The sequence below is a fragment of the Scyliorhinus torazame genome, chromosome 18 (genome assembly GCF_047496885.1).
Source record: "Scyliorhinus torazame isolate Kashiwa2021f chromosome 18, sScyTor2.1, whole genome shotgun sequence".
Lineage (NCBI taxonomy): Eukaryota > Metazoa > Chordata > Chondrichthyes > Carcharhiniformes > Scyliorhinidae > Scyliorhinus > Scyliorhinus torazame.
The window spans coordinates 27,441,841-27,469,619 of NC_092724.1; the positions used below are offsets into that span (position 1 = coordinate 27,441,841).

At 50.6% G+C, this 27,779-nt stretch overlaps 1 protein-coding gene across 3 annotated transcripts in view; it reads left to right on the forward strand.

The window, feature by feature from the left end:
• mast3b (microtubule associated serine/threonine kinase 3b) overlaps nucleotides 1–27,779 on the forward strand; it is a 180,914-nt gene that overhangs the window by 132,748 nt on the left and 20,387 nt on the right. For all 3 annotated transcript variants that reach the window (XM_072482439.1, XM_072482437.1, XM_072482438.1), the window contains 10 exons: nucleotides 2,987–3,125; nucleotides 3,747–3,879; nucleotides 4,397–4,562; nucleotides 5,514–5,615; nucleotides 8,780–8,902; nucleotides 10,919–11,028; nucleotides 13,396–13,520; nucleotides 24,870–25,093; nucleotides 25,343–25,543; nucleotides 26,027–26,253. In XM_072482439.1, coding sequence (XP_072338540.1) covers nucleotides 2,987–3,125; nucleotides 3,747–3,879; nucleotides 4,397–4,562; nucleotides 5,514–5,615; nucleotides 8,780–8,902; nucleotides 10,919–11,028; nucleotides 13,396–13,520; nucleotides 24,870–25,093; nucleotides 25,343–25,543; nucleotides 26,027–26,253 — 1,550 coding nt within the window. The remainder of the gene's footprint in view (nucleotides 1–2,986; nucleotides 3,126–3,746; nucleotides 3,880–4,396; nucleotides 4,563–5,513; nucleotides 5,616–8,779; nucleotides 8,903–10,918; nucleotides 11,029–13,395; nucleotides 13,521–24,869; nucleotides 25,094–25,342; nucleotides 25,544–26,026; nucleotides 26,254–27,779) is intronic.

Sequence of the window (27,779 nt, forward strand, 5' to 3'; positions counted from 1 at the left end):
CCGTCTCCAACCTACCACACCGACACTGGTCACTCCTCAACCATTTCCACACTGGACAAGGCCTTTGTGCAGCAAATCGGGAAAAGTGAGGCCTTGCAGGGAATCCGGACTGTAACTGTGGTGCACCCCAATCAATGACTCATCATTGAAGACTGCCCCCTGACAAAATCCAGTGGAGGGCTCAGAGAGCTCCATTTAGCCACTGCGGAAGCTATTACCTGGCTTGGTGATTACTGCACACACTGAAAAAAGAACAAGTTTAATACATTAAATAACTGACTGTGAAATGGTGTGGTGCAAGTGGACACTACAAGGTGGAGTAAATGGGGGACTCTGTTGCCAGCTTTGACAAAGAGTCATCCAGTTCCCATACTGGCCTCCCCGAACAGGCGCAGAACTAAGGGCTTTTTCACAGTAACTTCTTTGAAGCCTACTTGTGACAATAAGTGATTGTTATTATTATAGGCTGTTAACAGAAATGTCATATTAATAATCTTTATTAATCACAAGTAGGCTTACATTAACACTGCAATGAAGTTATTGTGAAAAGCCCCCAGTCGCCACCTTCTGGCACATGTTCAGGTACACAGAGGGAGAATTCAAAATGTCCAATTAACCCAACAGGATGTCTTTTGGGACTTGTGGGAGGAAACCGGAGCACCCGCGGGAAAGCAATGCAGACACGGGGAGAACGTGCAGATTCTGCACAGTCACCCAAGCCGGGAATCGAACCTGGGACCCTGGCGCTGTGAAGCAACAGTGCTAACCACTGCTACCGTTAGTTCTTTCCCCTCTCCACAGATGCTGTCAGACCTGCTGAGACTGTCCAGCATTTTTGTTTCAGATTCCAGCATCCGCAGTAATTTGCTTTTATGTGTTGCCAGGTAGCTGGGGAATGGTGACTAACTAGGCAATGCGGGCGGGTTATGTGGGGTAGCCCAGGAATGTCAGTGCGGCTTAATTGCATTCACCGTGCTACAGGGTAATGCTGTGGGGACCCGGCTTCAAATCCCACCATGGCAGATGGTGAAATTTGAATTCAATAAGAATCTGGAATTAAAAGTCCAGTGATGGCCATGGAACCATTGTCAATTGTGAAAAGCCATCTGGTTCACTAATGTGGTTGTCAATTAACTGCCCTCTGAAATGACCCAGCAAACCACTCAATTCAAGGGCAATTAGGGTTCGACAGTAAGCGCTGGTCCAGCCAGCGAGGCCCACACCTGAACGAATAAAAAAAAATTGCATTTCAGTGCTGTTTTAATTATTTCCAGGTAGAGGCCATTCATTGGGACTTTACTTGAGGACATTTAAGGAGATGCTTATTGAAACTAGGAGTGGTTGAGTTGGGAGGCGGAAATTTATGATCGATCACTGTAAATAAATATAAGCCTGAGTAAAGATTGCCTCCAGTACCATCCTTCACCAACTGGCTTTATGGACTGTGACACACCTGGTTTGAAGTATCTGAGGAATGGCAGTATAGTGTAACCAGGAAACAGCTATGTCTAATGGCTGGAGAACGTTGGAGTGGTGTAACTTGGATATTACATGAATAGGATGGGAATAGAGGGATACGGACCCCGGAAGTGTAGAAGATTTTAGTTTAGACGGGCAGCATGTCGGCGCAGGCTTGGAGGGCCGAAGGGCCTGTCCCTGTGCTGTACTTTGCTTTGTTCTTTGTTCTCAGGCTGAGGTAAGAGATTGAGAGATATGGGGCTGGATTCTCCGATTCGCGGCCTGCAAAATAGTCCTTGATGTGTTGGGTGCTCTGGATCCGTGGAACACATACAGGCCACCAACACTTAATATAGTGCAACACTACTTTCACTGTGGGTTAACACGATGTTAGATTAAACTAAAGACCTATGCCTGTCCGAACCAGTCTATGCACTCAGCACATGGTGAAGATCTGTGCTGTAAGCTGTAAGCTCTGTCCTTGCAGGAGGCTGCATCCCGAATGAGCGGGAAAACTGATGCCCTCTGTCTTTATAGTGAGTGTGCTCTAACTGGTGATTGGCTGCGATGTTGTGTGTGTTGATTGGTCTTGCTGTGTATCCATCAGTGTGTGCACCATGATATACTGGTGTATATTATGACAATCCCCCCATTTCGGCCGGCTCATGTGCCCTGGACCAGGCCCACACAGTGCCCTCAGCCCCGAATAATGCCCCCCTGCCCGCGGATCATCCCTCCCCCGACTGTGGCGGTTTTGGAGTGAGTCCGCAGCCGCCACGCCGAATTCCCGACGGGTGAGTTCACACGATGCCGAAGGGACCTCGGCCGGTCTGGGGCGGAGCATCGGGGGGGGGGGGGGTGCCCAGGCAATGTCCTGAGGCCGTCGATACATGGCGCGGCGTGCTCACAGAGTACACCGCATTGGAGGGGGCGGAGCATCGCGAAAGCGGCTCCGCCCCTGATTTGGTCGGGAACTTTGATTCTCCGGCCGTTCGCCGAACGAGATTTCGGCGTTGGCGACCCGAGAATCCAACCCATGAGATTCAAATTCACTGCATTTAACAGACTTGACTGTAGCGACTGACATAACATTTTCGCCGTTCCCACCATCACCATTGTAACCTCAGCGAAAACACATTAGAACTTTGTAAAAGGCAAAACGCTGAGTTATGGCACGTTGGTATAGTGATGAGCACTGCTGCCTCACAGTGCCCGGAACCCTGGTTCAATTCCAGCCTCGGGTGACTGTCTGTGTGGAGTTTGTACATTCTCCCCACATCTGCGTGGGTTTCCTCCGAGTGCTCCGGTTTCCTCCCACAGTCCAAAGATGTGCAGGCTGGGCGGATTGGCCATGCTAAATTACCCCTTAGTGTCCAAAAGGTTAGGTTAGGTCGGTTTACGGGGTTAGGTTGGAGGAGTGGGCTCTCGCAGGTTGCTCTTTCGAAGGGCCGGTGCAGACTCGATGGGCCGAATGGGATATGCAAGGTACCAGCACTGGGTTTGACTGCCTCTGCTCTGTGTCAATTAGGTGGAGACTGTGCCAATCTCCTGAAGAATATTGGTCCCCTGCCTGTTGACATGACCAGAATGTACTTTGCAGAAACAGTTCTGGCCCTGGAATATCTCCACAACTATGGCATTGTGCATCGGGACCTGAAACCAGACAAGTAAGGAATGTTTTGCAAGCTACACAAAGCATCTATTATAGACAAGCATTGTCTCCACGTCCCACCCGCTCCAGTTAGGGATGTTATTTATATCCACTTCCAGATTTGATATGCATTTGGCAGAGATCTTGAGGGAGGAGAAGCTTCAACATTGTCCAGGGGTCTTAATATGTGTATTGCAGCTGTAAATAAATGGTTTTAACAAACTACAGTTTGAACAGTTTAATTTGGGAGCATAGTGAAGCCTCGAAGCCCCTGTCTCCCCCCTACACCAGCTGCCTCCGTCACACCGACCCCTCCCCACAGCATATATCTCTTTTCTGCATTGACTATCCCCTCTCCATATTAAATCCCTCCATATCTACCCCCTTCTTCACACCAACACCCCTCCATTCATACTAAATCCCCCACCTCTCACAGTGTACCCCTCCTTCATACTGACCGCTACCTAGCACACTGATTTCCCCAGAACTGATAATGTTCATCCTGCACTACCCCTTCCACCAATCCATACATGGGGTTAGAGTTAGACATCCTGCCAGCTGGAGTTTTTAGTGTACTGAAGAGATGTTGTGAAGGGTTGAATGGTCAGTTAGTGATGACCATTTGCTCTGCTTTCAGCCTGTTGATCACCTCGATGGGTCACATTAAACTGACCGACTTTGGGCTGTCAAGGGTCGGACTGATGAACATGACTACCAACCTGTATGAGGATCACATTGAGAAGGACACTCGGGAGTTCATTGATAAACAGGTAAGTGGGAGTGGGAGGGGGTTGAGAGGGTGTTGCAAACTGCTGGGGTTGGAAACACAAGGGGGTCAGTGAGTGCAAGTGGTTGGCATGTGGGATCTTTAGATGGTGGTGGGGTTGGTGAGAGGAGACGTTGGAGGGCAGGAGGCAGATGCCAGGGAGCACTGAATAGGATTGGATTAAAGGGTAGAATGTCTGGCTACTAGGGGTCATTGGTGGGTTGAGGGTCAAAGGCGGGGGTGGGATGAAGATTTGAATAGTCAAAGGACAGGGGAACTTTTGCCACTCTATTTTGAGATCAGGTGAGTGTGGTTGGATGGGCAGGTTAGGTAGTTTGGCCATGGAAAATTGGCCCTTCGTGTCCAAAGATGTGGGGTTATGGAGATGGGGCGGGAGATTGGGCCTAGGTAGGGTGCTCTTTCAGAGGGTCGGTGCAGACTCGATGGGCCGAATGGCCTCCTTCTACACTGTAGGGATCGTGTGGCTACGTTTGACGATACCTCTTTGTGTTTTTTCACAGGTTTGTGGGACTCCCGAATACATTGCTCCAGAAGTGATCCTCCGACAGGGATATGGCAAACCTGTGGACTGGTGGGCCATGGGAGTCATTCTGTTTGAATTCCTGGTCGGTTGTGCTCCATTCTTTGGGGAGACGCCAGAAGAGCTTTTTGGACAAGTGGTTAGTGGTAGGTTGCATAGGCGAATGAGTACGGAATTTCCAGAATGCAATGGAGAAGGGACCCCCCCCCTTCCCTTCCGCCCCCCCCGCCCCCTGCACCCGCAATGCTTGCTGGGAGTGAGATTGGGATGAGAAATTATAAATTATTTTAAAATTGTAAAAAAAATACTAAGATGAACTGAGACTTAGCAGTGGGAGGGAGGGGAGGGGGGGTGGGGCGGAGCTGGGGCGAGGGGGTGGGGGTAATGGTGGAGTGGACAGTGGGGTGGTGTCCGGGGGAAGCGGAGGAGAGAGGGGAGCTGGTGGGCTGAGGTGAGTCAATGTTTGATTTCAATTCGTTCACGGGATTGTGAGCGCCAGGAGCTAGGCCAGAACGTATTGGCCACCCTTAATTTACCCTGAGAAGGCGCTTGTGAGCTGCGATCCTGTCACAAGTTCTGGCCAGAAGATCCGAGAAAAGGTTTGGAGCGGTCACAGTGACTGCTGGGTGAGGAGGTGGCCTGGTCAAAAGGCCTGCCTTGTCGCAGTTTGAGTTTGCCTGTGTCCCTCCAGCTATTACCCCTACAACCCTCTTACCCGCACACTCCCTGTGCTCCATCCATGTCACCACAGGCCATCCACCCCCGAGGCCTTTCATGCCCCCAAGCCAATCTATTCGTGGATTTCTGGGTCCTCAGCCAAGTCTTATTCTGTAAACTTGGCTGAGAGGCCAGATATCTATTACAGTACGAAAGCTTTTTTTTTTTTAAATTTAGAGTCTCCAATTTATTTTTTTCCAATGAAGGGGCAATTTATTGTGGCAGATCCACCTACCCTGCACATCTTTTTGAGTTCTGGGGGTGTGACCCAGGCAGGCAGTGGTGTCCAATGTGAGGTGATTGGGTTCTGAGTGATATGATCTGGGCAGGAGGCATAACCGCGACAGTAGAAATGAAATCCGGTTTTTGGTGTGTTGCAGATGAAATCATCTGGCCAGAGGGAGAGGACATTCTCCCCACCGAAGCCCAGGATCTCATCAGCAGGTTGTTGAGGCAGAATCCTCGTGATCGCCTGGGGACAGGTAAGAGCTCGCCGTCCCATGTTTAAGAGCAACTTAAAGGGTTTGTCAGTTTCTAAAGATACTTGGAGCTTGTGACAAGACGCTGAGGTACTCTAACTCTTGATGGACCCTTGTCTGTCCCTCAACCCCTCCCCGTGACCCTTGAGTCACCTTTCCCTGTCCTTTGACCATGACACAAATGTTGCCGATTTGTCCAAATATAAATTAATATTCCTCCTCTGCCTGGTTCCCCCATTAAATACCAACTAATCACAGGGTAACAGAATCTTTCCCATGCAGAAGGAGGCCATTCGACCCAATGGGCCTGCACTGGTTCTTTGAAAGAGCACTTTACCAGGTCCACAGCCCTGCGTGATCCCTTTTGGTAATCAGAGATTGCCGATCCACTCCCTGCGAACTAGATTTCTATGTGGAAGGGGCTTGGGGGCTGCATGCCTTCCACTGATGTACGGTTCACTCCTCTCTCCTGAGGTGCGGTGTCCATAACTAAATTGAGTTACCCCAGGTGAGTTCTGGGCAGAGCTTTGTACATAACTTCTGACCCTTTGTAAAACACACCACGTGAATTAAACACCAACATTTTATCATTATTTTTGTTATTAGGTTGGGACTGGGTGGAGGTTGAGACTGGGTTAGGGTTGGGACTGGGTGGGGGTTGGGACTGGGTGTGGGTTGGGACTGGGTGGGGGATGGGACTGGGTGGGGGATGGGACTGGGTGGGGGTTGGGACTGGGTTAGAGTTGGGACTGGGTGGGGTTTGGGACTGGGTGGGGGCTGGGACAGGGTGGGGGCTGGTACTGGGTGGGGGTTGGGACTGGATGGGGGTTGGCATTGGGTGGGGGTTGGGACTGGGTGGGGGTTGGGACTGGGTGGAGGTTGGGACTGGGTGGGGGATGGGGCTGGGTGGGGGTTGGGACTGGGTTAGGGTTGGGACTGGGTGGGGTTTGGGACTGGGTGGGGGCTGGGACTGGGTGGGGGTTGGGACTGGGTGGGGGTTGGGACTGGGTGGAGGTTGGGACTGGGTGGGGGTTGGGACTGGGTGGGGGTTGGGACTGGGTGGGGGTTGGTTTGGGGCGAGGGTTGGGACTGGGTTAGGGTTGGGACTGGGTGGGGGTTGGGACTGGGTGTGGGTTGGGACTGGGTGGTGGTTGGGACTGGGTGGTGGTTGGGACTGGGTGGGGGTTGGGACTGGGTGGGGGTTGGGACTGGGTGGGGGCTGGTACTGGGTGGGGGTTGGGACTGGATGGGGTTGGCATTGGGTGGGGGTTGGGACTGGGTGGAGGTTGGGACTGGGTGGGGGTTGGGACTGTGTGGGGGTTGGGACTGGGTGGGGGTTGGGTTGGGGTGGGAGTTGGGACTGGGTTAGGGTTGGGACTGGGTGGGGGTTGGGACTGGGTGGTGGTTGGGACTGGGTGGGGGTTGGGACTGGGTGGGGGTTGGGACTGGGTGGGGGATGGGACTGGGTGGGGGTTGGGACTGGGTGGGGGCTGGGACTGGGTTGGGGTGGAGGGAGTTGGGACTGGGTGTAGGATGGGACTGGATGTAGGATGGGACTGGGTGGGGGTTGGGACTGGGTGGGGGTTGGGACTGGGTTAGGGTCGGAACTGGGTGGGGGTCGGGACTGGGTGTGTTTGGGACTGGGTGGGGGTTAGGACTGGGTGGGGGTTGGGACAGGGTGGGGATTGGGCCTGGAATGGGGTTGGGACTGGGTGGGGGATGGGACTGGGTGGGGGTTGGGACTGGGTGGGGGTTGGGACTGGGTTAGCATTGGGACTGGATGGGGGTTGGGACTGGGTGGAGGATGGGACTGGGTGGGGGTTGGGATTTGGTGGGGGTTTGGGTGGAGGGAGTTGGGACTGGGTGGGGGTTGGGACTGGGTGGGGGCTGGGACTGGGTGGAGGATGGGACTGGGTGAGGGATGGCACTGGGTGGGGGTTCAGACTGGGTGGGGGTTGGGACTGGGTGGGGGTTGGGACTGGGTGGGGGTTCAGACTGGGTGGAGGTTCAGACTGGGTGGTAGTTGGGACTGGGTGGGGGTTCAGAGTATGTGGCGGTTGCGGTCGAGGGAGTTGGGTCTAGGTGGGGATTGGAACAGGGTGGGGTTTGAGACACGGTGGGGGATGGGACTGGGTGGGGGTTGAGACTGGGTGTCGGATGGGACTGGGTGGGGGTTGAGACTGGTGGGGGCTGGGACTGGGTGGGGGTTGAGACTGGGTGGGGGATGGTACTGGGTGGGGGTTGAGACTGGGTGGGGAGAGGGACTGGGTGGGGGTTGAGACTGGGTGGGGGTTGGGACTGGGTGGGGGTTCAGAGTATGTGGCGGTTGCGGTCGAGGGAGTTGGGTCTAGGTGGGGATTGGAACAGGGTGGGGTTTGAGACACGGTGGGGGATGGGACTGGGTGGGGGTTGAGACTGGGTGCCGGATGGGACTGGGTGGGGGTTGAGACTGGGTGTCGGATGGGACTGGGTGGGGGTTGAGACTGGTGGAGGCTGGGGCTGGGTGGGGGTTGAGACTGGGTGGGGGATGGGACTGGCTGGGGGTTGAGACTGGGTGGGGAGAGGGACTGGGTGGGGGTTGAGACTGGGTGGAGGATGGGACCGGGTGGGGGTTGAGACTGGGTGTCGGGTGTGACTGGGTGGGGGTTGGGACAGGGTGGGGGTTGAGATTCGGTGGGGGTTGGGACTGGGTGGGGGTTGCGGTGGAGGGAGTTGGGACTAGGTGGGGGTTGGAACTGGGTGGGGGTTGAGACTGGGTGGGGAATGGGACTGGGTGGGGGTTCAGACTATGTAACAGTTGCGGTGGAGGGAGTTGGGACTAGGTGGGGGTTGGAACTGGGTGGGGGTTCAGTCTAGGTGGGGGTTGGGACTGGGTGGGGGTTCAGTCTAGGTGGGGGTTGGGACTGGGTGGGGGTTGAGACTGGGTGTCGGATGAGATGGACAGAGTTGGACTGGGTGGGGGCTGGGACTGGGCGGGGGTTGGAGTGGAGGGAGTTGGGACTGGGTGGGGGTTGTGACTGGGTGAGTGTTAGTATTGAATAGGGGGTAGGACGTCTGGGCCTGGGTTGGGTGTGGGGCTGCGTGGGGGGGGGATTGGTTGGGGAATGGAATTGGTTGGTGGATTTGTCCCTCAATCTGCTGTCTGATTTCTGTTTTCTGGTATTCAGGTGGGGCGCTTGAGGTAAAACAACATATTTTCTTTCTACAACTGGACTGGAATGGATTATTGCGACAGAAAGCGGAGTTCATCCCTCAGCTGGAGTCTGAGGATGACACGAGTTACTTTGACAGTGAGTACAAAAGTCAAAACTCAAAACCCTCAAAATAAAATTGGGTGGCACGGTTGCACAGTGGTTATCACTGCTGTCTCACAATACCAGAGTCCCAGGTTCAATTCCGGCCTCGGGTGACCCTCTTTGTGGAGTCTGCACGTTCTCCGCGTGTCTGCGTGGGATTCCTCCGGGTGCTCCAGTTCCCTCCCACAATCCAAAGATGCTCAGGTTAGGTGGATTGGCTACTCTAAATTGCCTTTAAGTGCCTCAAGGATAGGTGAGGTTACTGGGTTCTGGGGATAGGGTGCGGGGTGGGCCTGGTTAGGGTGCTCTTTCGGAGGGTCAGTGCAGATTCGATGGGCCGAGTGGCCTCCTTCTGCAGGGATTCTACGATGAAAAGCACCTAAGAGCAGTTATTCATTCATTACTGCCAGTGAATTGTTGGTATGAGATGGTGCCCTGCCGGTCAGCCCACAAATTAATGTCACTGGACCAAGTAATTATCCCCAATTTCACTGTGTCCAGTGATTAGCCCAGTGTCCGTGTCCAGTGATTATCCCAGTCTCACTGTGTCCAGTGATTAGCCCAGTGTCAGTGTCCAGTGATTCTCACCAGTTTCACTGTGTCCAGTGGTTAGCCCAGTGTCCGTGTCCAGTGATTATCCCAGTCTCACTGTGTCCAGTGATTAGCCCAGTGTCCGTGTCCAGTGATTATCCCAGTCTCACTGTGTTCAGTGATTATCCCAGTGTCAGTGTCCAGTGATTCTCCCCAGTCTCACTGTATCCAGTGATTATCCCAGTCTCACTGTGTCCAGTGATTAGCCCAGTGTCAGTGTTCAGTGATTATCCCCAGTCTCACTGTGTCCAGTGATTATCCCAGTGTCAGTGTCCAGTGATTCTCCCCAGTCTCACTGTATCCAGTGATTATCCCAGTCTCACTGTGTCCAGTGATTAGCCCAGTGTCAGTGTCCAGTGATTCTCCCCAGTCTCACTGTATCCAGTGATTATCCAAGTCTCACTGTGTCCAGTGATTAGCCCAGTGTCAGTGTCCAGTGATTATCCCAGTCTCACTGTGTCCAGTGATTATCCCAGTCTCAGTGTGTCCAGTGATTATCCCAGTCTCACTGTGTCCAGTGATTATCCCAGTGTCACTGTGTCCAGTGATTATCCCAGTCTCACTGTGTCCAGTGATTAGCCCAGCGTCCGTGTCCAGTGATTATCCCAGTCTCACTGTGTCCAGTGATTATCCCAGTCTCACTGTGTCTAGTTATTATCCCAGTCTCACTGTGTCCAGTGATTAGCCCAGTGTCAGTGTCCAGTGATTATCCCAGTCTCACTGTGTCCAGTGATTAGCCCAGTGTCCGTGTCCAGTGATTATCCCAGTCTCACTGTGTCCAGTGATTATCCCAGTCTCACTCTGTCCAGTGATTATCCCAGTCTCACTGTGTCCAGTGATTATCCCCCAGTCTCACTGTGTCCAGTGATTCTCCCAGTCTCACTGTGTCCAGGGATTATCCCAGTCTCACTGTATCCAGTGATTATCCCAGTCTCACTGTGTCCAGTGATTATCCCAGTCTCACTGTGTCCAGTGATTATCCCAGTCTCACTGTGTCCAGTGATTATCCCAGTCTCACTGTGTCCAGTGATTATCCCAGCCTCACTGTGTCCAGTGATTACCCCAGCCTCACTGTGTCCAGTGATTATCCCAGTCTCACTGTGTCCAGTGATTATCCCAGTCTCACTGTGTCCAGTGATTACCCCAGCCTCACTGTGTCCAGTGATTATCCCAGTCTCACTGTGTCCAGTGATTATCCCCCAGTCTCACTGTGTCCAGTGATTATCCCCCAGTCTCACTGTGTCCAGTGATTATCCCCCAGTCTCACTGTGTCCAGTGATTATCCCAGTCTCACTGTGTCCAGTGATTACCCCAGCCTCCATGACCAGTAATTAATCAGTCCGGACATAGGTGCAGTAATTATGTCCATGAGGATCGATTCACGGATCACTGTGTTAAATTTTCAATGTGTTTATGCAGCTCGCTCAGAGAAGTATCAGCATTTTGCATCAGAGGATGAGGACACAAATGATGAAGACTCATCTCTGGAGATAAGACAGTTTTCATCTTGTTCACACCGATTCAGTAAGGTACGGCAGGACAACATTAGTGAAGATACGTTGGTCTATTCAGGGAGTGCTGCACAGTCAGAGAATCAGTACTAAGGGAGTGCTGCACTGTAAGAGGGTCAGTACTGAGGGAGTGCTGCACTGTCAGAGGGTCAGTACTGAGGGAGTGCTGCACTGCCAGAGGGTCAGTACTGAGTGAATGCTGCACTGTCAGAGGGTCAGTACTGAGGGAGTACTGCACTGTCAGAGGGTCAGTACTGAGGGAGTGCTGCACTGTCAGAGGGTCAGTATTGAGGGAATGTTGCACTGTCAGAGGGTCAGTATTGAGGTAGTGCTGCACTGTCAGAGGGTCAGTACTGAGTGAATGCTGCACTGTCAGAGGGTCAGTACTGAGGGAGTACTGCACTGTCAGAGGGTCAGTACTGAGTGAGTGCTGCACTGTCAGAAGGTCAGTACTGAGGGAGTGCTGCACTGTCAGAAGGTCAGTACTGAGGGAGTGCTGCACTGTCAGAGGGTCAGTACTGAGGGAGTGCTGCACTGTCAGAGGGTTAGTACTGAGGGAGTGCTGCACTGTCAGAGGGTCAGTACTGAGGGAGTGCTGCACAGTCAGAGGGTCAGTCCTGAGGGAGTGCTGCACTGTCAGAAGGTCATTACTGAGTGGGTGCTGCACTGTCAGAAGGTCAGTACTGAGGGAGTGCCGCACTGTAAGGGAGCGAATACTGAGAGAGCTCACAATTAATTAATGGCCTCATAGTAAAGTATTTTCCAGGCAAGAGTAGTATAACATGTTTTAATTGGGCTTTTAGTTCTCAGATTCAAAAACATGGATCTGCAACTAGTATCTTAAACTTATATAAAAACAAATAATGTTTCACTCAACTCCTTCCTGTTATGAGCGTCTTACACTGGGAAGAAAGGTTGAACAGGTTGGGTACGCCCAAAGGAGTTTAGAAGAATGGAACATGATCCTCTTGTAACATATGAGATCCTGAGTGAATTCAATAGGGTGCACATGGTGAAGCTGTTTCCTCTTGTGGGAGAGACTAGAATGAGAAGACACAGTTTAATAATATGGGGGTGTGCTGTTTCAGATGGAGATGAGGAGAAATTATTTCTCGCCAAAGGGGATGGAGCATAAAATGAGGAGGGCTTGCTTCAAGTATATTGGGCATTGGTGAGACCTGCCCAGGGTTTGCAGTTTGGTCACCTTTATATCAAAAGGAAGCTAACTTGCATTGAAGGCAGTTCGGAGAAGGTTCACTGGGCTGAATTCTGGGGTGAAGGGGCTGCCTTATGAGGAAAGGTTGGCCAGGTTGGGCCTATACACATTGGCGTTTAGAAGAATGAGAGGTGGGGCCCGTTCGAACCGCCTCGTCGCAGCTCTCCCGAGATTTGCGATGCTCATGACGCCGCCCGAAATCTCGTTTGATCTCGCGAGACGTTGCAACCCGGATCTCGCCCTCACTGGGCGGGATCCAGAATTGCATCTTTAGTGAGCAGTTAGGCTCACTTTAAAGATGTTGCCGCTGGATTCTCCAAAGGCCCAGGATCGAACGCCCACGCCATGGAGATCTTGCCATGGTGGGATTTAGCACTGGTCCACACAAAGATGGCAGCTGGGCGGGGGGGGGGAAACTCCTGCAGCCACCCGGGAACCTTGACACTGCCAAGCTGGCAGGGGCATTGTCAGGGTACTACACTGACATTGCCAAGGCGCCTGGGTGCCAGGTTAGCACTGCCAGGGATTGGGAGAACCCTGCCCTTATGAGGTAGGGTAAGGAGGGGGGCTTGAGGACCCTGTAACACGTTTTTTGGGGGGGCTATTGAGGCTGCGGTGATGGTCCAGAGATCGGGGCGGCATTTAAAAATGGTGCCCCATGTGGGAAATGAAGGTAATGAGGCCTTGGGTTGGGCGTCCCTCACTGAGACTAGAAAAAACCGAGTACCGTTTGATAGCGAGGTCATTCTTGGCGTTGCAAACCCAAAATGGGACTCTGCTTTTCTCCCGTTAAATCGCGCCAGTGATCTTACTGAAAGTTATAAGATTCTGAGGGGGTTCGACAGAGGAGATACCAGGATGATTCATATTCTGGCAGGATCTAAAAATAGGGAGCATAGTTTAAAAATGAAGGGTCTCCCAGCTAATTGGAGATGAGGAGGAATATCCTCTCTCGGAGAGTTGTTTGTTTTTTGGGATCCTCCCCTTCAGTGAACAGCAGAGGCTGGGTCAATGAATATATGTATTCATAAAATGGATTCCTGCTGTGACGGGCTTTGTGCTGCATTTTAGAGGCGACACAAGCCTCACGATCCATTCTTTAAAATTCTGCCTTTAATTGGTTTTAATTTTCACGTTGTGACTTTTTCTGTTTTCGGACATGTGGACAGGTTTACAGCAGCTCGGAGTATTTGGCAGCTCCCTCCAGCCCGAGCATGTCACCGGCTGAATGCAGCCACAGTGAGGAACGAGGAGGGTGGATCAGCCCAAAGAACGTGTTGAGCACAAGCCCCAGGTAAGAACAAGCCCCAGGTAAGAACAGAGCTTCTTCCGGGCCTGTTGCCGGCTCCTGTTCGGCCCAGTTGGAGCCCGTGAAATATCCAAACCCAGTGTGTGGGTTCAGACAATGAGCGCCCTCAGACTTTCTGAATTTGGAGACGTAATCAAGGCCAGACAGTGAGTAGGAGCAGGAAGCCTTGAGTCCAAACAACATCTTGCAAACCACTGCAGTAACTGCGGCAATCACACTATGTAATGAAAAGAAGAACACACACTTTGAACATCCACCCAATATTCACTACTGGGGGGAATGATAAGTCAGTTTGCAGACAACACCAAGATTGGTAGGGTGGTTAACAGTGAAGAGGAGGGTTGTAGGTTACAGGAAGATATATTTGGGTTGGTCAGATGAGCAGAGCAGTTGCAGATGGTATTTAACCCTGATAAGTGTGAGGTGATGCACTTTGGAAGAAGAAACAGGACAAGGGAGTATGAAATGAATGGCAGGATACTAGGAGGCTCAGAGGAACAGATGGATCTTGGGGCACTTGTTCACAGATCCCTGAAGATGGCAGAGCTGGTGAATAGGTTACTCAGGAAGTAATTTGGGACACTTGCTGTTATCAGTCGTACCAAAGAATATAAGAGCAAGGAGGTTATGTTGGAGCTGTACAGAACGTTAGTTAGTACTGTGCGCAGTTCTGGTCACCACACTATAGAAAGGAGGTGATTGCACTGCAAGGGGGCACAGAGGAGATTCACCAGGATGTTGCCTGGGATGGAACATCTGTGCTATAAGGAGAAACTGGATAGGCTGGGATTGTTTTCTTTAGAGCAGAGAAGGCTGAGGGGGGGATTTGATTGAGGGGTATAAGATTATGAGGGGTTTGGACACGGTAAATAGGAAGCAGCTGTTCCCCTTGGATAAGGGGTCAATCACAAGGGGCATAGTCTTAGGGTGATGGGTAGGGGATTCCGAGGGGATTTGAGAAAAAACATTTCAACTCAGAGGGTGGTGAGAATCTGGAATGTACTGCCTGGGAAGGTAGTGGAGGCTGGAAACCTCACAACTTTGGATCAGCGCCTGAAACTCCAGCACATTCAAGGATATGGGCTAAGTGCTGGTAAGTGGGATTCACGCGAGATTAGGGGTAGTTTTTGTCGGTGCAGACCTGATGGGCTGAAGGGCCTTTTCTGCTCTGTCCGACTCTATTAAATTAAATTCTTTATTCAGGAGGAGGCAGAGAGCTTCATAAAGCACATACACCACAGGTAGAGGTAGAGAGTGTCATCACAGAGAGATATTAGGAAAATGCTATTGACTGCGGCCTCTCAGACCGCTGGTTCAACTTCTTAAGTTCTGGGGTGCGATTCCGCAGCCTCGACGTACCCGACTTCAAGATTCACGATGCTCAAAACTCGCGAGATTCAACGGAATGCTGAATCGCTCCCTGATCTTACTGCACACAGACAACAGTGAATGTAGCAAGCTCCCTTATACACACACACTAGGTGGTGGCAGAGAGCTGCATTGGACACAGGCAGGGAGCGAGCTCCAGCATACACTGACACTAGAGGGAAGCTAAGAAGTTTCATTAACAGACACTTGTGGAGGCAGAGATCTCCATGGCACAGACACGAGGGAGTTCCTCGAGGATTGAAATACCCACTGTCCCTACCTACTATCTATCAAAACCACAGCCCCGGTGAAGGAGCCCCCCCCCCCCCCCCAGCGTTCCCACAGAATTCCCGCTGGCAGCGACCAGGGGTGGACGGCGCCGGCGGGAACCCTTCGTGTCGTAGCGGCCGCTCGGCCCATCCGGCTGGAAAATCGGCGCTCGCCGGTTCTCCGAGCGGCCCGGTGCGAATCGCACGCCGCTGGTTTCCGGGGGGGGGGGTGGGAGAATCGCGTGCGGGGGCGGGGCAGCGTGGCGCGATTCGCGCAGCGCCCCGGCGATTCTCCACCCGGCGTGGGGGGGAGAGAATAGCGCCCATAGAATTTACAGTGCAGAAGGAGGCCATTCGGCCCATCGAGTCTGCACCGGCCCTTGGAAAGAGCACCCTACTTAAGCCCACACCTCCCACCCCATACCCGTAACCCAGCAATCCCTCCCCACCCCTTTGGACACTAAGGGCAATTTAGAATGGCCAATCCACCTAACCTGCACATCTTTGCACTGTGGGAGGAAACCGGAGCTCCCGGAGGAAACCCATGCAGACACTGGGAAAACGTGCAGACTCCGCACAGACAGTGACCCAAGCCGGGACCCTGGAGCTGTGAGGCGACAGTGCTAACCACTGTGCTACCGTGCCGCCCACAGTATCCCACTGGAGATACAGTACACCATTACACACACAATAGGATGGTACAGTTCTCTATTACACCGGGGGTACAGTTCTCCAATACAAACACACTGGGGGTACAGGCTTTGACCCTCCCTTGAGTCCCCGATGGTTTTTTGACTGTACAGCTTGACACAGCGTCAGAGCAACCACAAGAGCAGCTCGTGAATGAAGTTGGTTTAGTCAGCGGCTTGTGCGGCTTTATAATATGGAGTGATTCTGGCAAGCTACCTCTTTCATGAATATTCGTGATATTGGAATCAATGCAAATTTCCAGCATGAAAGTTGGGGGTGGAAAATCCAGACCTATTTTTACGTCGGCGGGAAACTAACTCTACATTTTCCCATCCCGTCCGCTATGACGCCCGCTGCTGATGGCACTAGAAAGTCCTGCCCTCAGGATGGGAGAATCGGGATAGGGACTATCGAGGCAGACGCAAGGGTGAGGCAGAGAGCTCCATAACATACTGAGACATCGGGAGCATCGACTGCTTCACCAGCAACTGTATATTGTCATTGCCCTGTGGTGCCCATGCCAGAGGCAGCTCCTTGACTCATTACCGGCGGATACTTTAGCCTGAGTCATTTCCTCACTTTTTTTTATTTTGGTCAGGGGTTTGCCATCGCCTACCACTCCCAGGGGGCAGAATGAGGAGGCAAGGCCCGCATTTACCTCAGGCAGAACAACAATTGAACCTATGTTTTTGGTTGCATTCTGAATCACATGGCAGCTATCTGGCTAACTGAGCTAACCGGCCCCATTCTTGTATCTTTACATTGCCGTTAACAGAAGACAACGTCTCGCAAGGCAGGGGCAGAGTTGGGCTATGTTACCAAAATGGAGAAGGTGATCTTGCTTTAGGTGGGGACTGAATACTTCTCCATGTTTAGGTCGGGAGAGGTTGTGAAAGTGGATAGATCCCAATGCTTTGGGTATTTTGGTAAACTGCACATTAAAATGAGACTAGCTGTCTCGCTCTAATATGCAGATTTGCCATTGTGGGCGGGATTTACATCGCAGCACCTTGTGAGATTACGTAAAATCTTGTGAGGTGCTACGAGCCGGATAGATCCCGGGAGTGGGGGGCGCGATTCCCCCAGCCCCGCGCCGGGCCGGAGAATCGCCGCAACCGCACCGCGCCGCCCCGACGCCAGCGCACGATTCTCCGAGGTGCGGAGAATCGCCGCCATTTGCGCCGGCGCGTTTGGTGCGCCGCCGGTCGCGGGCCGGGACGTTCAGTAAGGCCACCGCATATGCACGGGTTGGCGCGTCTCCACTGCGCATACACGGGTTGGCGCCGCCCCCAGTGCACGCCAGGAAGTAAGGCCGGAGCGGCGTGAACCGCTCCAGTGCCGTTCTGGCCCCCTGTGGGGGACAGAATCACTGCTGCCTGCGCCCGTTTCGTGCCGTCGTGAAACGCGATGGCGTTCACGACGGAACGGACACTCTGTCCCGCGATCGGAGAATTGCGCCCGGGGTCTCCCAGCTTCTACAGCCACGCTGCGCTGCGGTGAGCTGCTGTTCCGGAGCAGCGTGGACATTCGATCACGGCTAGAGTCATACTGGCTTCAATTGGAAATCCCATTGACAAGCGGCGGGAGCAGAGAATCCCGCTGACAGTGAAACACGTGGCTGGGGGGGGGGGGGGTCCGGAGAATTCCATCCCTATGTTTCTCTCTCCACAGACGCTGCTAAAACAGTTGGGCTTCCAGCATTTCCTGTTTTTATTTCAGATTTCCAGCATCTGCAGTACTTTGCTTTTAATGATTTCTGCTGGTTGGGGAGTCTGGGCTGGGGGGCATTCTGTAAAAAGAAATACAGCCAGCCCTCTCAGGGATGACAGGTTTTTGAGATCTTTCAGCGAGTGGATGCACAAAGAGCTAGGAGGGGCTGGATGGACTGAATAGAACAAAATAAATTACAGCACAGGAACAGGCCCTTCGGCCCTCCCAGCCTGCGCCGACCCAGATCCTTTATCTAAACCTGTCTTCTATTTTCCAAGGATCTACTTCCCTCTGTTCCCCGCCCGTTCATATATCTGTCTAGATGCATCTTAAATGATGCTATCGTGCCCGCCTCTACCACCTCCGCTGGCAAAGCGTTCCAGGCACCCACCACCCTCTGCGTAAAAAACTTTCCACGCACATCTCCCTTAAACTTTCCCCCTCTCACTTTGAAATCGTGATCTTTTGTAATTGACACACCCACTCTTGGAAAAAGCGTGTTGCTATCCACCCTGTCCATACCTCTCATAATTTTGTAGACCTCAATCAGGTCCCCCCTCAATCTCCGTCTTTCCAAAGAAAACAATCCTAATCTACTCAACCTTTCTTCATAGCTAGCACCCTCCATACCGGGCAACATCCTGGTGAACCTCCTCTGCACCCTCTCTAAAGCATCCACATCCTTTTGGTAATGTGACGACCAGAACTGCACGCAGTATTCCAAATGTGGCCGAACCAAAGTCCTATACAACTGTAACATGACCTGCCGACTCTTGTACTCAATACCCCGTCCGATGAAGGCAAGCATGCTGTATGCCTTCTTGACCACTCTATCGACCTGCGTTGCCACCTTTTTTTTTCTTCTTTTTTTTTGCACAGAGTGCTGAATTTGGTGCATTTGAGTGCTATAGTAAGAGTTTGGTGACCGAGGGAGTATAAGGCTTCATATTTATCTAAAGTTTAGTCTTTCTTTTATTTAGTTAATTAACTTAAAAGTTGCTGTTTGGTTTAGAAGAAGGTGAATTTTCAATCAGCTTTAAACAAAGCTTCTACTTGTAGGCACTTGCAGCTGGAGCTTGTTAATTAGTTAATTGGATTAGGCCAGTTTTCAGAGGCTAGATTCACAGCATAAAAGTGATCCCCTACAGTGCAGACTTTGTTTGCACAGAATTTGGTGCATTTGAGTGCAATAGTAAGAGTTTGGTGACCGAGGGAGTGCTGAATTTGGTGCATTTGAGTGCTATAGTAAGAGTTTGGTGACCGAGGGAGTTAGGTGAGGAGGGAGTAAGGTGCTCCTTTCATTTTGTTTCCGGCATTTCCGCAAAGTGTGAGAAGAGAGCCAGGAGTTTACAGAAAGTGTAGCTGACTGGGAGCAGAGTCAGAGGGCGGAGATCTAGTTGGTCCACAGGGCAGCTATATTCTGTCAGGTAAGAGGGGATGGAGGCTAGGCCAGTTGCATGCTCCTCCTGTAGGATGTGGGTGATGAGGGATACCACCGGTGTCCCCGCTGACGAGACCTGCGGGAAGTGCACCCAACTTCAGCTCCTCAAAGACCGTGTTAGGGAACTGGAGCTGAAGATGGATCAACTTCGGATCATCCGGGAGGCAGAGGGGGTGATTAAGAAGAGTTACAGGGAGGTAACCACACCCAAGGTACAGGACAAGAATAGCTGGGTTACAGTCAGGGGGAAAAAACCAAACAGGCAGACAGTGCAGGGATCCCTCGTGGCTGTTCCCCTTCAAAACAAGTATACCGTTTTGGATGCTGTTGGGGGGGATTACCTACCAGGGGAAAGCCCTAGCGGCCAGGTCTCTGGCACTGGGTCTGGTTCTGGGGCTCAGAAGGGAAGGGGGGAGAATAGAAAAGCAATAGTTGTAGGAGATTCAATAGTTAGGGGAATAGATAGGAGATTCTGTGGTCGCGAGCGAGACTCCCGGAAGGTATGTTGCCTCCCGGGTGCCAGGGCCAGGGATGTCTCGGATCGTGTCTTCAGGATCCTTAAGGGGGAGGGGGAGCAGCCAGAAGTCGTGGTGCACATTGGTACCAACGACATAGGTAGGAAAAGGGGTGTGGAGGTAATAAACAAGTTTAGGGAGTTAGGCTGGAAGTTAAAAGCCAGGACAGACAGAGTTGTCATCTCTGGTTTGTTGCCGGTGCCACGTGATAGCGACGCTAGGACTAGGGAGAGAGTGAAGCTGAACACGTGGCTGCAGGAATGGTGTAGGAGGGAGGGCTTCAGGTATTTGGATAATTGGAGCGCATTCTGGGGAAGGTGGGGCCTGTACAAGCAGGACGGGTTGCATCTGAACCAGAGGGGCACCGATATCCTGGGAGGGAGGTTTTCTAGTACTCTTCGGGAGGGTTTAAACTAATTTGGCAGGGGAATGGGAACCCGATTTGTAGTCCAGCAACTAAGGTAGCCGATATTCAGGACGCCAAAGCGTGTAATGAGGCAGTGGGGAAGGGAACACTGACAAAGGAGAGTACTTGCAGGCACGGAGATGGGTTGAAGTGTGTATACTTCAACGCAAGAAGCATCAGGAATAAGGTGGGTGAACTTAAGGCATGGATCGGTACTTGGGACTACGATGTGGTGGCCATCACGGAAACTTGGATAGAAGAGGGGCAGAAATGGTTGTTGGAGGTCCCTGGTTATAGATGTTTCAATAAGATTAGGGAGGGTGATAAAAGAGGTGGGGGGGGGGGTGGCATTGTTAATTAGAGATAGTATAACAGCTGCAGAAAGGCAGTTCGAGGAGTATCACCCTAATGAGGTAGTATGGGTTGAAGTCAGAAATAGGAAAGGAGCAGTCACCTTGTTAGGAGTTTTCTATAGGCCCCCAATAGTAGCAGAGATGTGGAGGAACAGATTTTGGAAAGATGCAGAAGTCACAGGGTAGTAGTCATGGGTGACTTTAACTTCCCAAATATTGAGTGGAAACTCTTTAGATCAAATAGTTTGGATGGGGTGGTGTTTGTGCAGTGTGTCCAGGAAGCTTTTCTAACACAGTATGTAGATTGTCCGACCAGAGGAGGGGCAATATTGGATTTAGTACTTGGTAATGAATCAGGGCAAGTGATAGATTTGTTAGTGGGGGAGCATTTTGGAGATAGTGACCACAATTCTGTGACTTTCACTTTAGTAATGGAGAGGGATAGGTGCATGCATCAGGGCAAGGTTTACAATTGGGGGAAGGGTAAATACGATGTTGTCAGACAAGAATTGAAGTGCATAAGTTGGGAACATAGGCTGTCAGGGAAGGACACAAGTGAAATGTGGAACTTGCTCAAGGAACAGGTACTACGTGTCCTTGATATGTATGTCCCTGTCAGGCAGGGAAGAGATGGTCGAGTGAGGGAACCATGGTTGACAAGAGAGGTTGAATGTCTTGTTAAGAGGAAAAAGGAGACTTATGTAAGGCTGAGGAAACAAGGTTCAGACAGGGCGTTGGAGGGATAGAAGATAGCCAGGAGGGAACTGAAGAAAGGAATTAGGAGAGCTAAGAGAGGGCATGAACAATCTTTGGCGGGTAGGATCAAGGAAAACCCCAAGGCCTTTTACACATCTGTGAGAAATATGAGAATGACTAGAGCGAGGGTAGGTCCGATCAAGGACAGTAGCGGGAGACTGTGTATTGAGTCTGAAGAGATAGGAGAGGTCTTGAACGAGTACTTTTCTTCTGTATTTACAAATGAGAGGGGCCATATTGTTGGAGAGGACAGTGTGAAACAGATTGGTAAGCTCGAGGAAATACTTGTTAGGAAGGAAGATGTGTTGGGCATTTTGAAAAACTTGAGGATAGACAAGTCCCCCGGGCCTGACGGGATATATCCAAGGATTCTATGGGAAGCAAGAGATGAAATTGCAGAGCCGTTGGCAATGATCTTTTCGTCCTCACTGTCAACAGGGGTGGTACCAGGGGGTTGGAGAGTGGCGAATGTTGTGCCCCTGTTCAAAAAAGGGACTAGGGATAACCCTGGGAATTACAGGGCAGTTAGTCTTACTTCGGTGGTAGGCAAAGTAATGGAAAGGGTACTGAAGGATAGGATTTCTGAGCATCTGGAAAGACACTGCTTGATTAGGGATAGTCAGCACGGATTTGTGAGGGGTAGGTCTTGCCTTACAAGTCTTATTGGATTCTTTGAGGAGGTGACCAAGCATGTGGATGAAGGTAAAGCAGTGGATGTAGTGTACATGGATTTTAGTAAGGCATTTGATAAGGTTCCCCATGGTAGGCTTCTGCAGAAAGTAAGGAGGCATGGGATAGTGGGAAATTGGGCCAGTTGGATAACGAACTGGCTAACCGATAGAAGTCAGAGAGTGGTGGAGGATGGCAAATATTCAGCCTGGATCCCAGTTATCAGTGGCGTACCGCAGGGATCAGTTCTGGGTCCTCTGCTGTTTGTGATTTTCATTAATGACTTGGATGAGGGAGTTGAAGGGTGGGTCAGTAAATTTGCAGACGATACGAAGATTGGTGGAGTTGTGGATAGTAAGGAGGGCTGTTGTCGGCTGCAAAGAGACATAGATAGGATGCAGAGCTGCGCTGAGAAGTGGCAGATGGAGTTTAACCCTGAATAGTGTGAGGTTGTCCATTTTGGAAGGACAAATATGAATGCGGAATACAGGGTTAACGGTAGAGTTCTTGGCAATGTGGAGGAGCAGAGAGATCTTGGGGTCTATGTTCATACATCTTTGAAAGTTGCCACTCAAGTGGATAGAGCTGTGAAGAAGGCCTATGATGTGCTAGCGTTCATTAACAGAGGGATTGAATTTAAGAGCCGTGAGGTGATGATGCAGCTGTACAAAACTTTGGTAAGGCCACATTTGGAGTACTGTGTGCAGTTCTGGTCGCCTCATTTTAGGAAGGATGTGGAAGCTTTGGAAAAGGTGCAAAGGAGATTTACCAGGATGTTGCCTGGAATGGAGAGTACGTCTTACGAGGAAAGGTTGAGGGTGCTAGGCCTTTTCTCATTAGAACGGAGAAGGATGAGGGGCGACTTGATAGAGGTTTATAAGATGATCAGGGGAATAGATAGAGTAGACAGTCAGAGACTTTTTCCCCGGGTGGAACAAACCATTACAAGGGGACATAAATTTAAGGTGAAAGGTGGAAGATATAGGAGGGATGTCAGAGGTAGGTTCTTTACCCAGAGAGTAGTGGGGGCATGGAATGCACTGCCTGTGGAAGTAGTTGAGTCGGAAACATTAGGGACCTTCAAGCAGCTATTGGATAGGTACATGGATTACGGTAAAATGATATAGTGTAGATCTATTTGTTCTTAAGGGCAGCACGGTAGCATTGTGGCTAGCACAATTGCTTCACAGCTCCAGGGTCCCAGGTTCGATTCCAGCTTGGGTCACTGTCTGTGCGGAGTCTGCGCATCCTCCCTGTGTCTGCGTGGGTTTCCTCCGGGTGCTCCGGTTTCCTCCCACAGTCCAAAGATGTGCAGGTTAGGTGGATTGGCCATGATAAATTGCCCTTAGTGTCCAAAATTGCCCTTGGTGTTGGGTGGAGGTGTTGAGTTTGGGCAGGGTGCTCTTTCCAAGAGCCGGTGCAGACTCAAAGGGCCGAATGGCCTCCTTCTGCACTGTAAATTCAATGATAATCTATGATTAATCTAGGACAAAGGTTCGGCACAACATCGTGGGCCGAAGGGTCTGTTCTGTGCTGTATTTTCTATGTTCTATGTTCCATGTCTCTCTGTACATCAATTTTCCCCAGGACTCTTCCATTGACCGTATAGTCCGCTCTTGAATTAGATCTTCCAAAATGCATCACCTCGCATTTGCCTGGATTGAACTCCATCTGCCATTTCTCTGCCCAACTCTCCAATCTATCTATGTTTTGCTGTATTCTCTGACTGTCCTCCTCACTATCTGCAACTCCACCAATCTTAGTATCATCTGCAAACTTGCTAATCAGACCAACTATACCTTCGACCAGATAATTTATGTATATCACAAACAACAGTGGTCTGAGCACGGATCCCTGTGGAACACCACTAGTCACCTTTCTCCATTTTGAGACACTCCCTTCCACCACTACTCTCTGTCTCCTGTTGCCCAGCCAGTTCTTTATCCATCTAGCTAGTACACCCTGAATCCCATACGACTTCACTTTTTCCATCAACCTGCCATGGGTAACTTTATCAAACGCCTTACTGAAGTCCATGTATATGACATCTACAGCCCTTCCCTCATCAATTAACTTTGTCACTTCCTCAAAGAATTCTATTAGGTTTGTAAGACATGACCTTCCCTGCACAAAACCATGCTGCCTATCACTGATAATCTATTTTCTTCCAAATGTGAATATATCCTATCCCTCAGTATCTTCTCTAGCAGTTTGCCTACCACTGACGTCAAGCTCACAGTCTATAGTTCCCTGGATTATCCCTGCTACCCTTCTTAAACAATGGGACAACATTATCAATTCTCCAGTCCTCCGGGACCTCACCCGTGCTCAAGAATGCTGCAAAGATACCTGCTAAGGCCCCAGCTATTTCGTCCCTCGCTTCCCTCAGTAACCTGGGATAGATCCCCTCCGGACCTGGGGACTTGTCCACCTTAATGCCTTTTAGAATACCCAAAACGTCCCCCTTCCTTATGCCGACTTGACCTCGAGGATTTAAACATCCATCCCTAGCCTCAACATCCGTCATGTCCCTCTCCTTGGTGAATACCGATGCAAAGTACTCATGAAGAATCTCACCCATTTTCTCTGACTCCACGCATAAATTCCCTCTTTTGTCTTTGAGTGAGCCAATCCTTTCTCCAGTTATCCTCTTGCTCCTTATATACGAATAAAAGGCTTTGGGATTTTCCTTAACCCTGTTAGCCAAAGATATTTCATGACCCCTTTTAGCCCTTTTTATTGCGCGTTTGAGATTTGTCCTACTTTCCCGATATTCCTCCAAAGCTTCATCAGTTTTAAGTCGCCTAGATCTTATGTATGCTTCCTTTTTCATCTAAGCTAGTCTCACAATTCCACCCGTCATCCATGGTTCCCTCATCTTGCCATTTCTATTCCTCATTTTCACAGGGACATTTCTGTCCTGCACTCTCATCAACCTTTCCTTAAAAGACTACCACATTTCAAATGTGGATTTACCCTTAAACAGCTGCTCCCAGTCCACATTCCCTAGCTCCCGCCGAATTTTGTTATACTTGGCCTTTCCCCAATGGCTCAGCTGTTCCATTCTGGTTTCATGATTCTAATGTTTAAGACATTGTTGAAGAGGAGATTGTGCACAGCTGTGTGAACTGTAATCTTCACCTCTTTTATTAAACAGCCTGCGCCCGCGAGCATCCTCAGCTTGCTCCCACTTTGAGAGAGGTGCCAGTGCTACCTCCTGCAATCCCAGCTCAGAGACAGTGCCATGGTTTGCATTTTCCACTGAGGATGAAAGTGAGATCTGTGCACTGACCCAACAAGCACTGCGGCCAGAGAGGCAAGGACTGATGGATCCACAGGTGCAAAATGAGCCAAACAGACCAAGGGCCCGAACATTCTCAGGTGAGAATCTCTACAAGTTTACATTATGAGGAGGGGGGTGAAAGGAGACGTAACCATCTTATACATTCTCACATTTGTAGCACCATATCCAACTCACATCTGCGGAATCATATCTCCTTGCAGTGAATCATTATTTTTCAAACAATTACATATTTTATCTGAAAGGTTTGACCATTGTAGCTGCTCGGAGTCTATTGGAATTCATTTTGTTGGGAGCCTGTGTATTTTGACTTGTTGGATGTTTTTCAGATGTTCTCAGCAACAGTATTAATCTCATGCGTCTATGTAGCAACAGTGTGGGGCACAGAAACTCAACGGCGAAAGGAGTGCGCCCCACAACTCACAGAATCGAGGGTCAGCTTGAAATCACAGAGAAGAATCGGTTGTCCACCGGAATTACAGTCCCCAAATCTGCGTCTATCTGTGCCCTTTCGCTCCTAACCACAGGCGGTAAGCAGGAAATGTGATGGACCTGGGGTGGAAATTATAGGTGGAAGTTGAAGTTCTTCCAAGTAGCTGAGAAAAGATCTGTGTGCAAATTTCAAGCTTCCTCGGGATCCTTGGTGCTTTCTGGGAGTGAATGACTCAGAGAGATCATTGGAAGCAGAGACTCAAAGAGAGGGTGGTTGGGACTCTGACTTCTGTCATCTTCTGTTGGGTCCCATCACCCAATGCCTTGGGCAGGATTCTCCGTCAGCAGGATCCTCCGCTTTGCCGGCAGCGCACTCACGCCCGCTGATTTCCCGCCGGCGCGGGGGTGACCACAATGGGAACTCTCATTGGCCGGCTGCCGGGGCGGAGGGTCCTGCTGCCGGAAGACGGATCTGGCAGGACAGAGAATCCCGCCCTTTAACTTTACAATTTTTATAATTTTCATCTTGATACTCATAGAATGGACTCATTCTGACAGGTCTAAATGTTTCCTTTCTATAGATGAGTTTGGCTCGGCACCAGCAGTTAGTCCAGTGTCCCCAAAGTCTCTTTCATCAAATGTCTCATCCAGGGACTCCTCGCCAAGTCGCGATAACTCATTGAACATCACAAGTCTGCGACCTCCAATAATTATTCACAGTTCTGGAAGGAAGTTTGGATTCACATTACGGGCAATTCGCGTCTATGTGGGAGACAGTGATGTATATACTCTGCATCACATGGTTTGGGTAAGAATAAATTTCATTAGGGACCAGGCTAGAAAGAGATATTGGTTGAAATGTTGTCAGTGCTTGGTGATGGACTGGACGCGGGAAGGTTGGCAAAATGACGGGATGATGTCAGGGGCATACTGATGTCTTTCTATCATCGTGGTATTTTACCATTTGCAGGAAAACTGGCAACTGTGCCACTGATGGGAGCTCAATTGAACAACTTATGTAGCAAATAATGGGCATTTTTCCTTCTCCGCAAGCATTTTGCTCACATTGGGTGGGGAGCAGGAGGTGGTGGTGGGGGTGGTGGGGGCCCTGCTGTGAGATAAGTAAGCTCCCAATTCATTCCGCTACATGTCCCATGACTGCACAATCTCTAACCTTCTTCATTAATCTGTCATGGAGAACCTTGTCGAAGGCCTTTTGAAAATCCAGATAAACTACATCTACTGCATTACCACTGTCTACTCTGGCTGCTACCTCCTCAAATAATTCAACAAAGTCGGTCGATCAAGGTTTTCTCTTTTGAAGTCCATGCTGACTATTCATTGCTAATTTCTGGATGTTCCCCTTTAGTAAGGATTCCATTATTTTTCGCACCACTGATGTTAAACTGATTGGCCTAGAAATCCGTGGGCCATATTCTAACCCTCTTCTTAACTATAGGAATGGCATTAATTATCCACCAGTCTTCAGACATCACCCTTTTCTAACAAATTAATAAATATGTGCAGTAATGCCTTTGCTAGCTCACCCCTAGATTCTATTAAAATATGTTGACACAATGGCGCTGCCAACTGGGCATCGAAGTGCCTTCACCTGTAGCTGAAGCCTCAGAACAGGCTCCCGATGAGCTGCAGGGCCTCAGATTGGATTAAGTTCTGGGGCACTGACCACTGACCTCTGTAAGGAGAACAGCCTGAGCATAGACCCCGCTTAATCAGCTGCCGCCAGAAACAGCCACCCGAGTCCTGCTGAAGCTTGATGGCTCTTCTAGCCCCTGACATTAAATGCCCACTGGGCCTGTGTCTGATTGAGGAACATCCTTCTCCTCCAGCCAGCACTGGTCTGTTTCCATTTTTATTTTCTTTCGTTCGTTCATGGGACGTGGGAGTCGCTGACTGTGCAGGCATTTATTGCCCATCCCTAATTGCCCTGGAGAAGGAGGTGGTGAGCTGCCTTCTCGAACTGCTGCGATCCAAGTGGTGTAGGTGCACCCACAGTGCTGATGGGGAGGGACTTTGACCCAGTGACTGTGAAGGAACAGCGATATGTTTCCAATTCAGGATGGTGGGTGGCTGAAGGAGAACTTCCAAGTGTTCCCAGGTATCTGTCGTCCTTTTCCTTCTAGATGGTAGTGGCCGTGGGTATGGAAGGTGCTGCCTTGGTGATTTCCTGCAGTGCAACTTTTAGATGTTACACACCGCTGCCACTGTTCATCGATGGTAGAAGGGGTGCCAATCAAATGGGTTGCTTTGTCTTGGATCCTGTTGAGCTTCTTGAATGTTGTTGGAGTTGCACTCATCCAGGCAAGTGGAGAG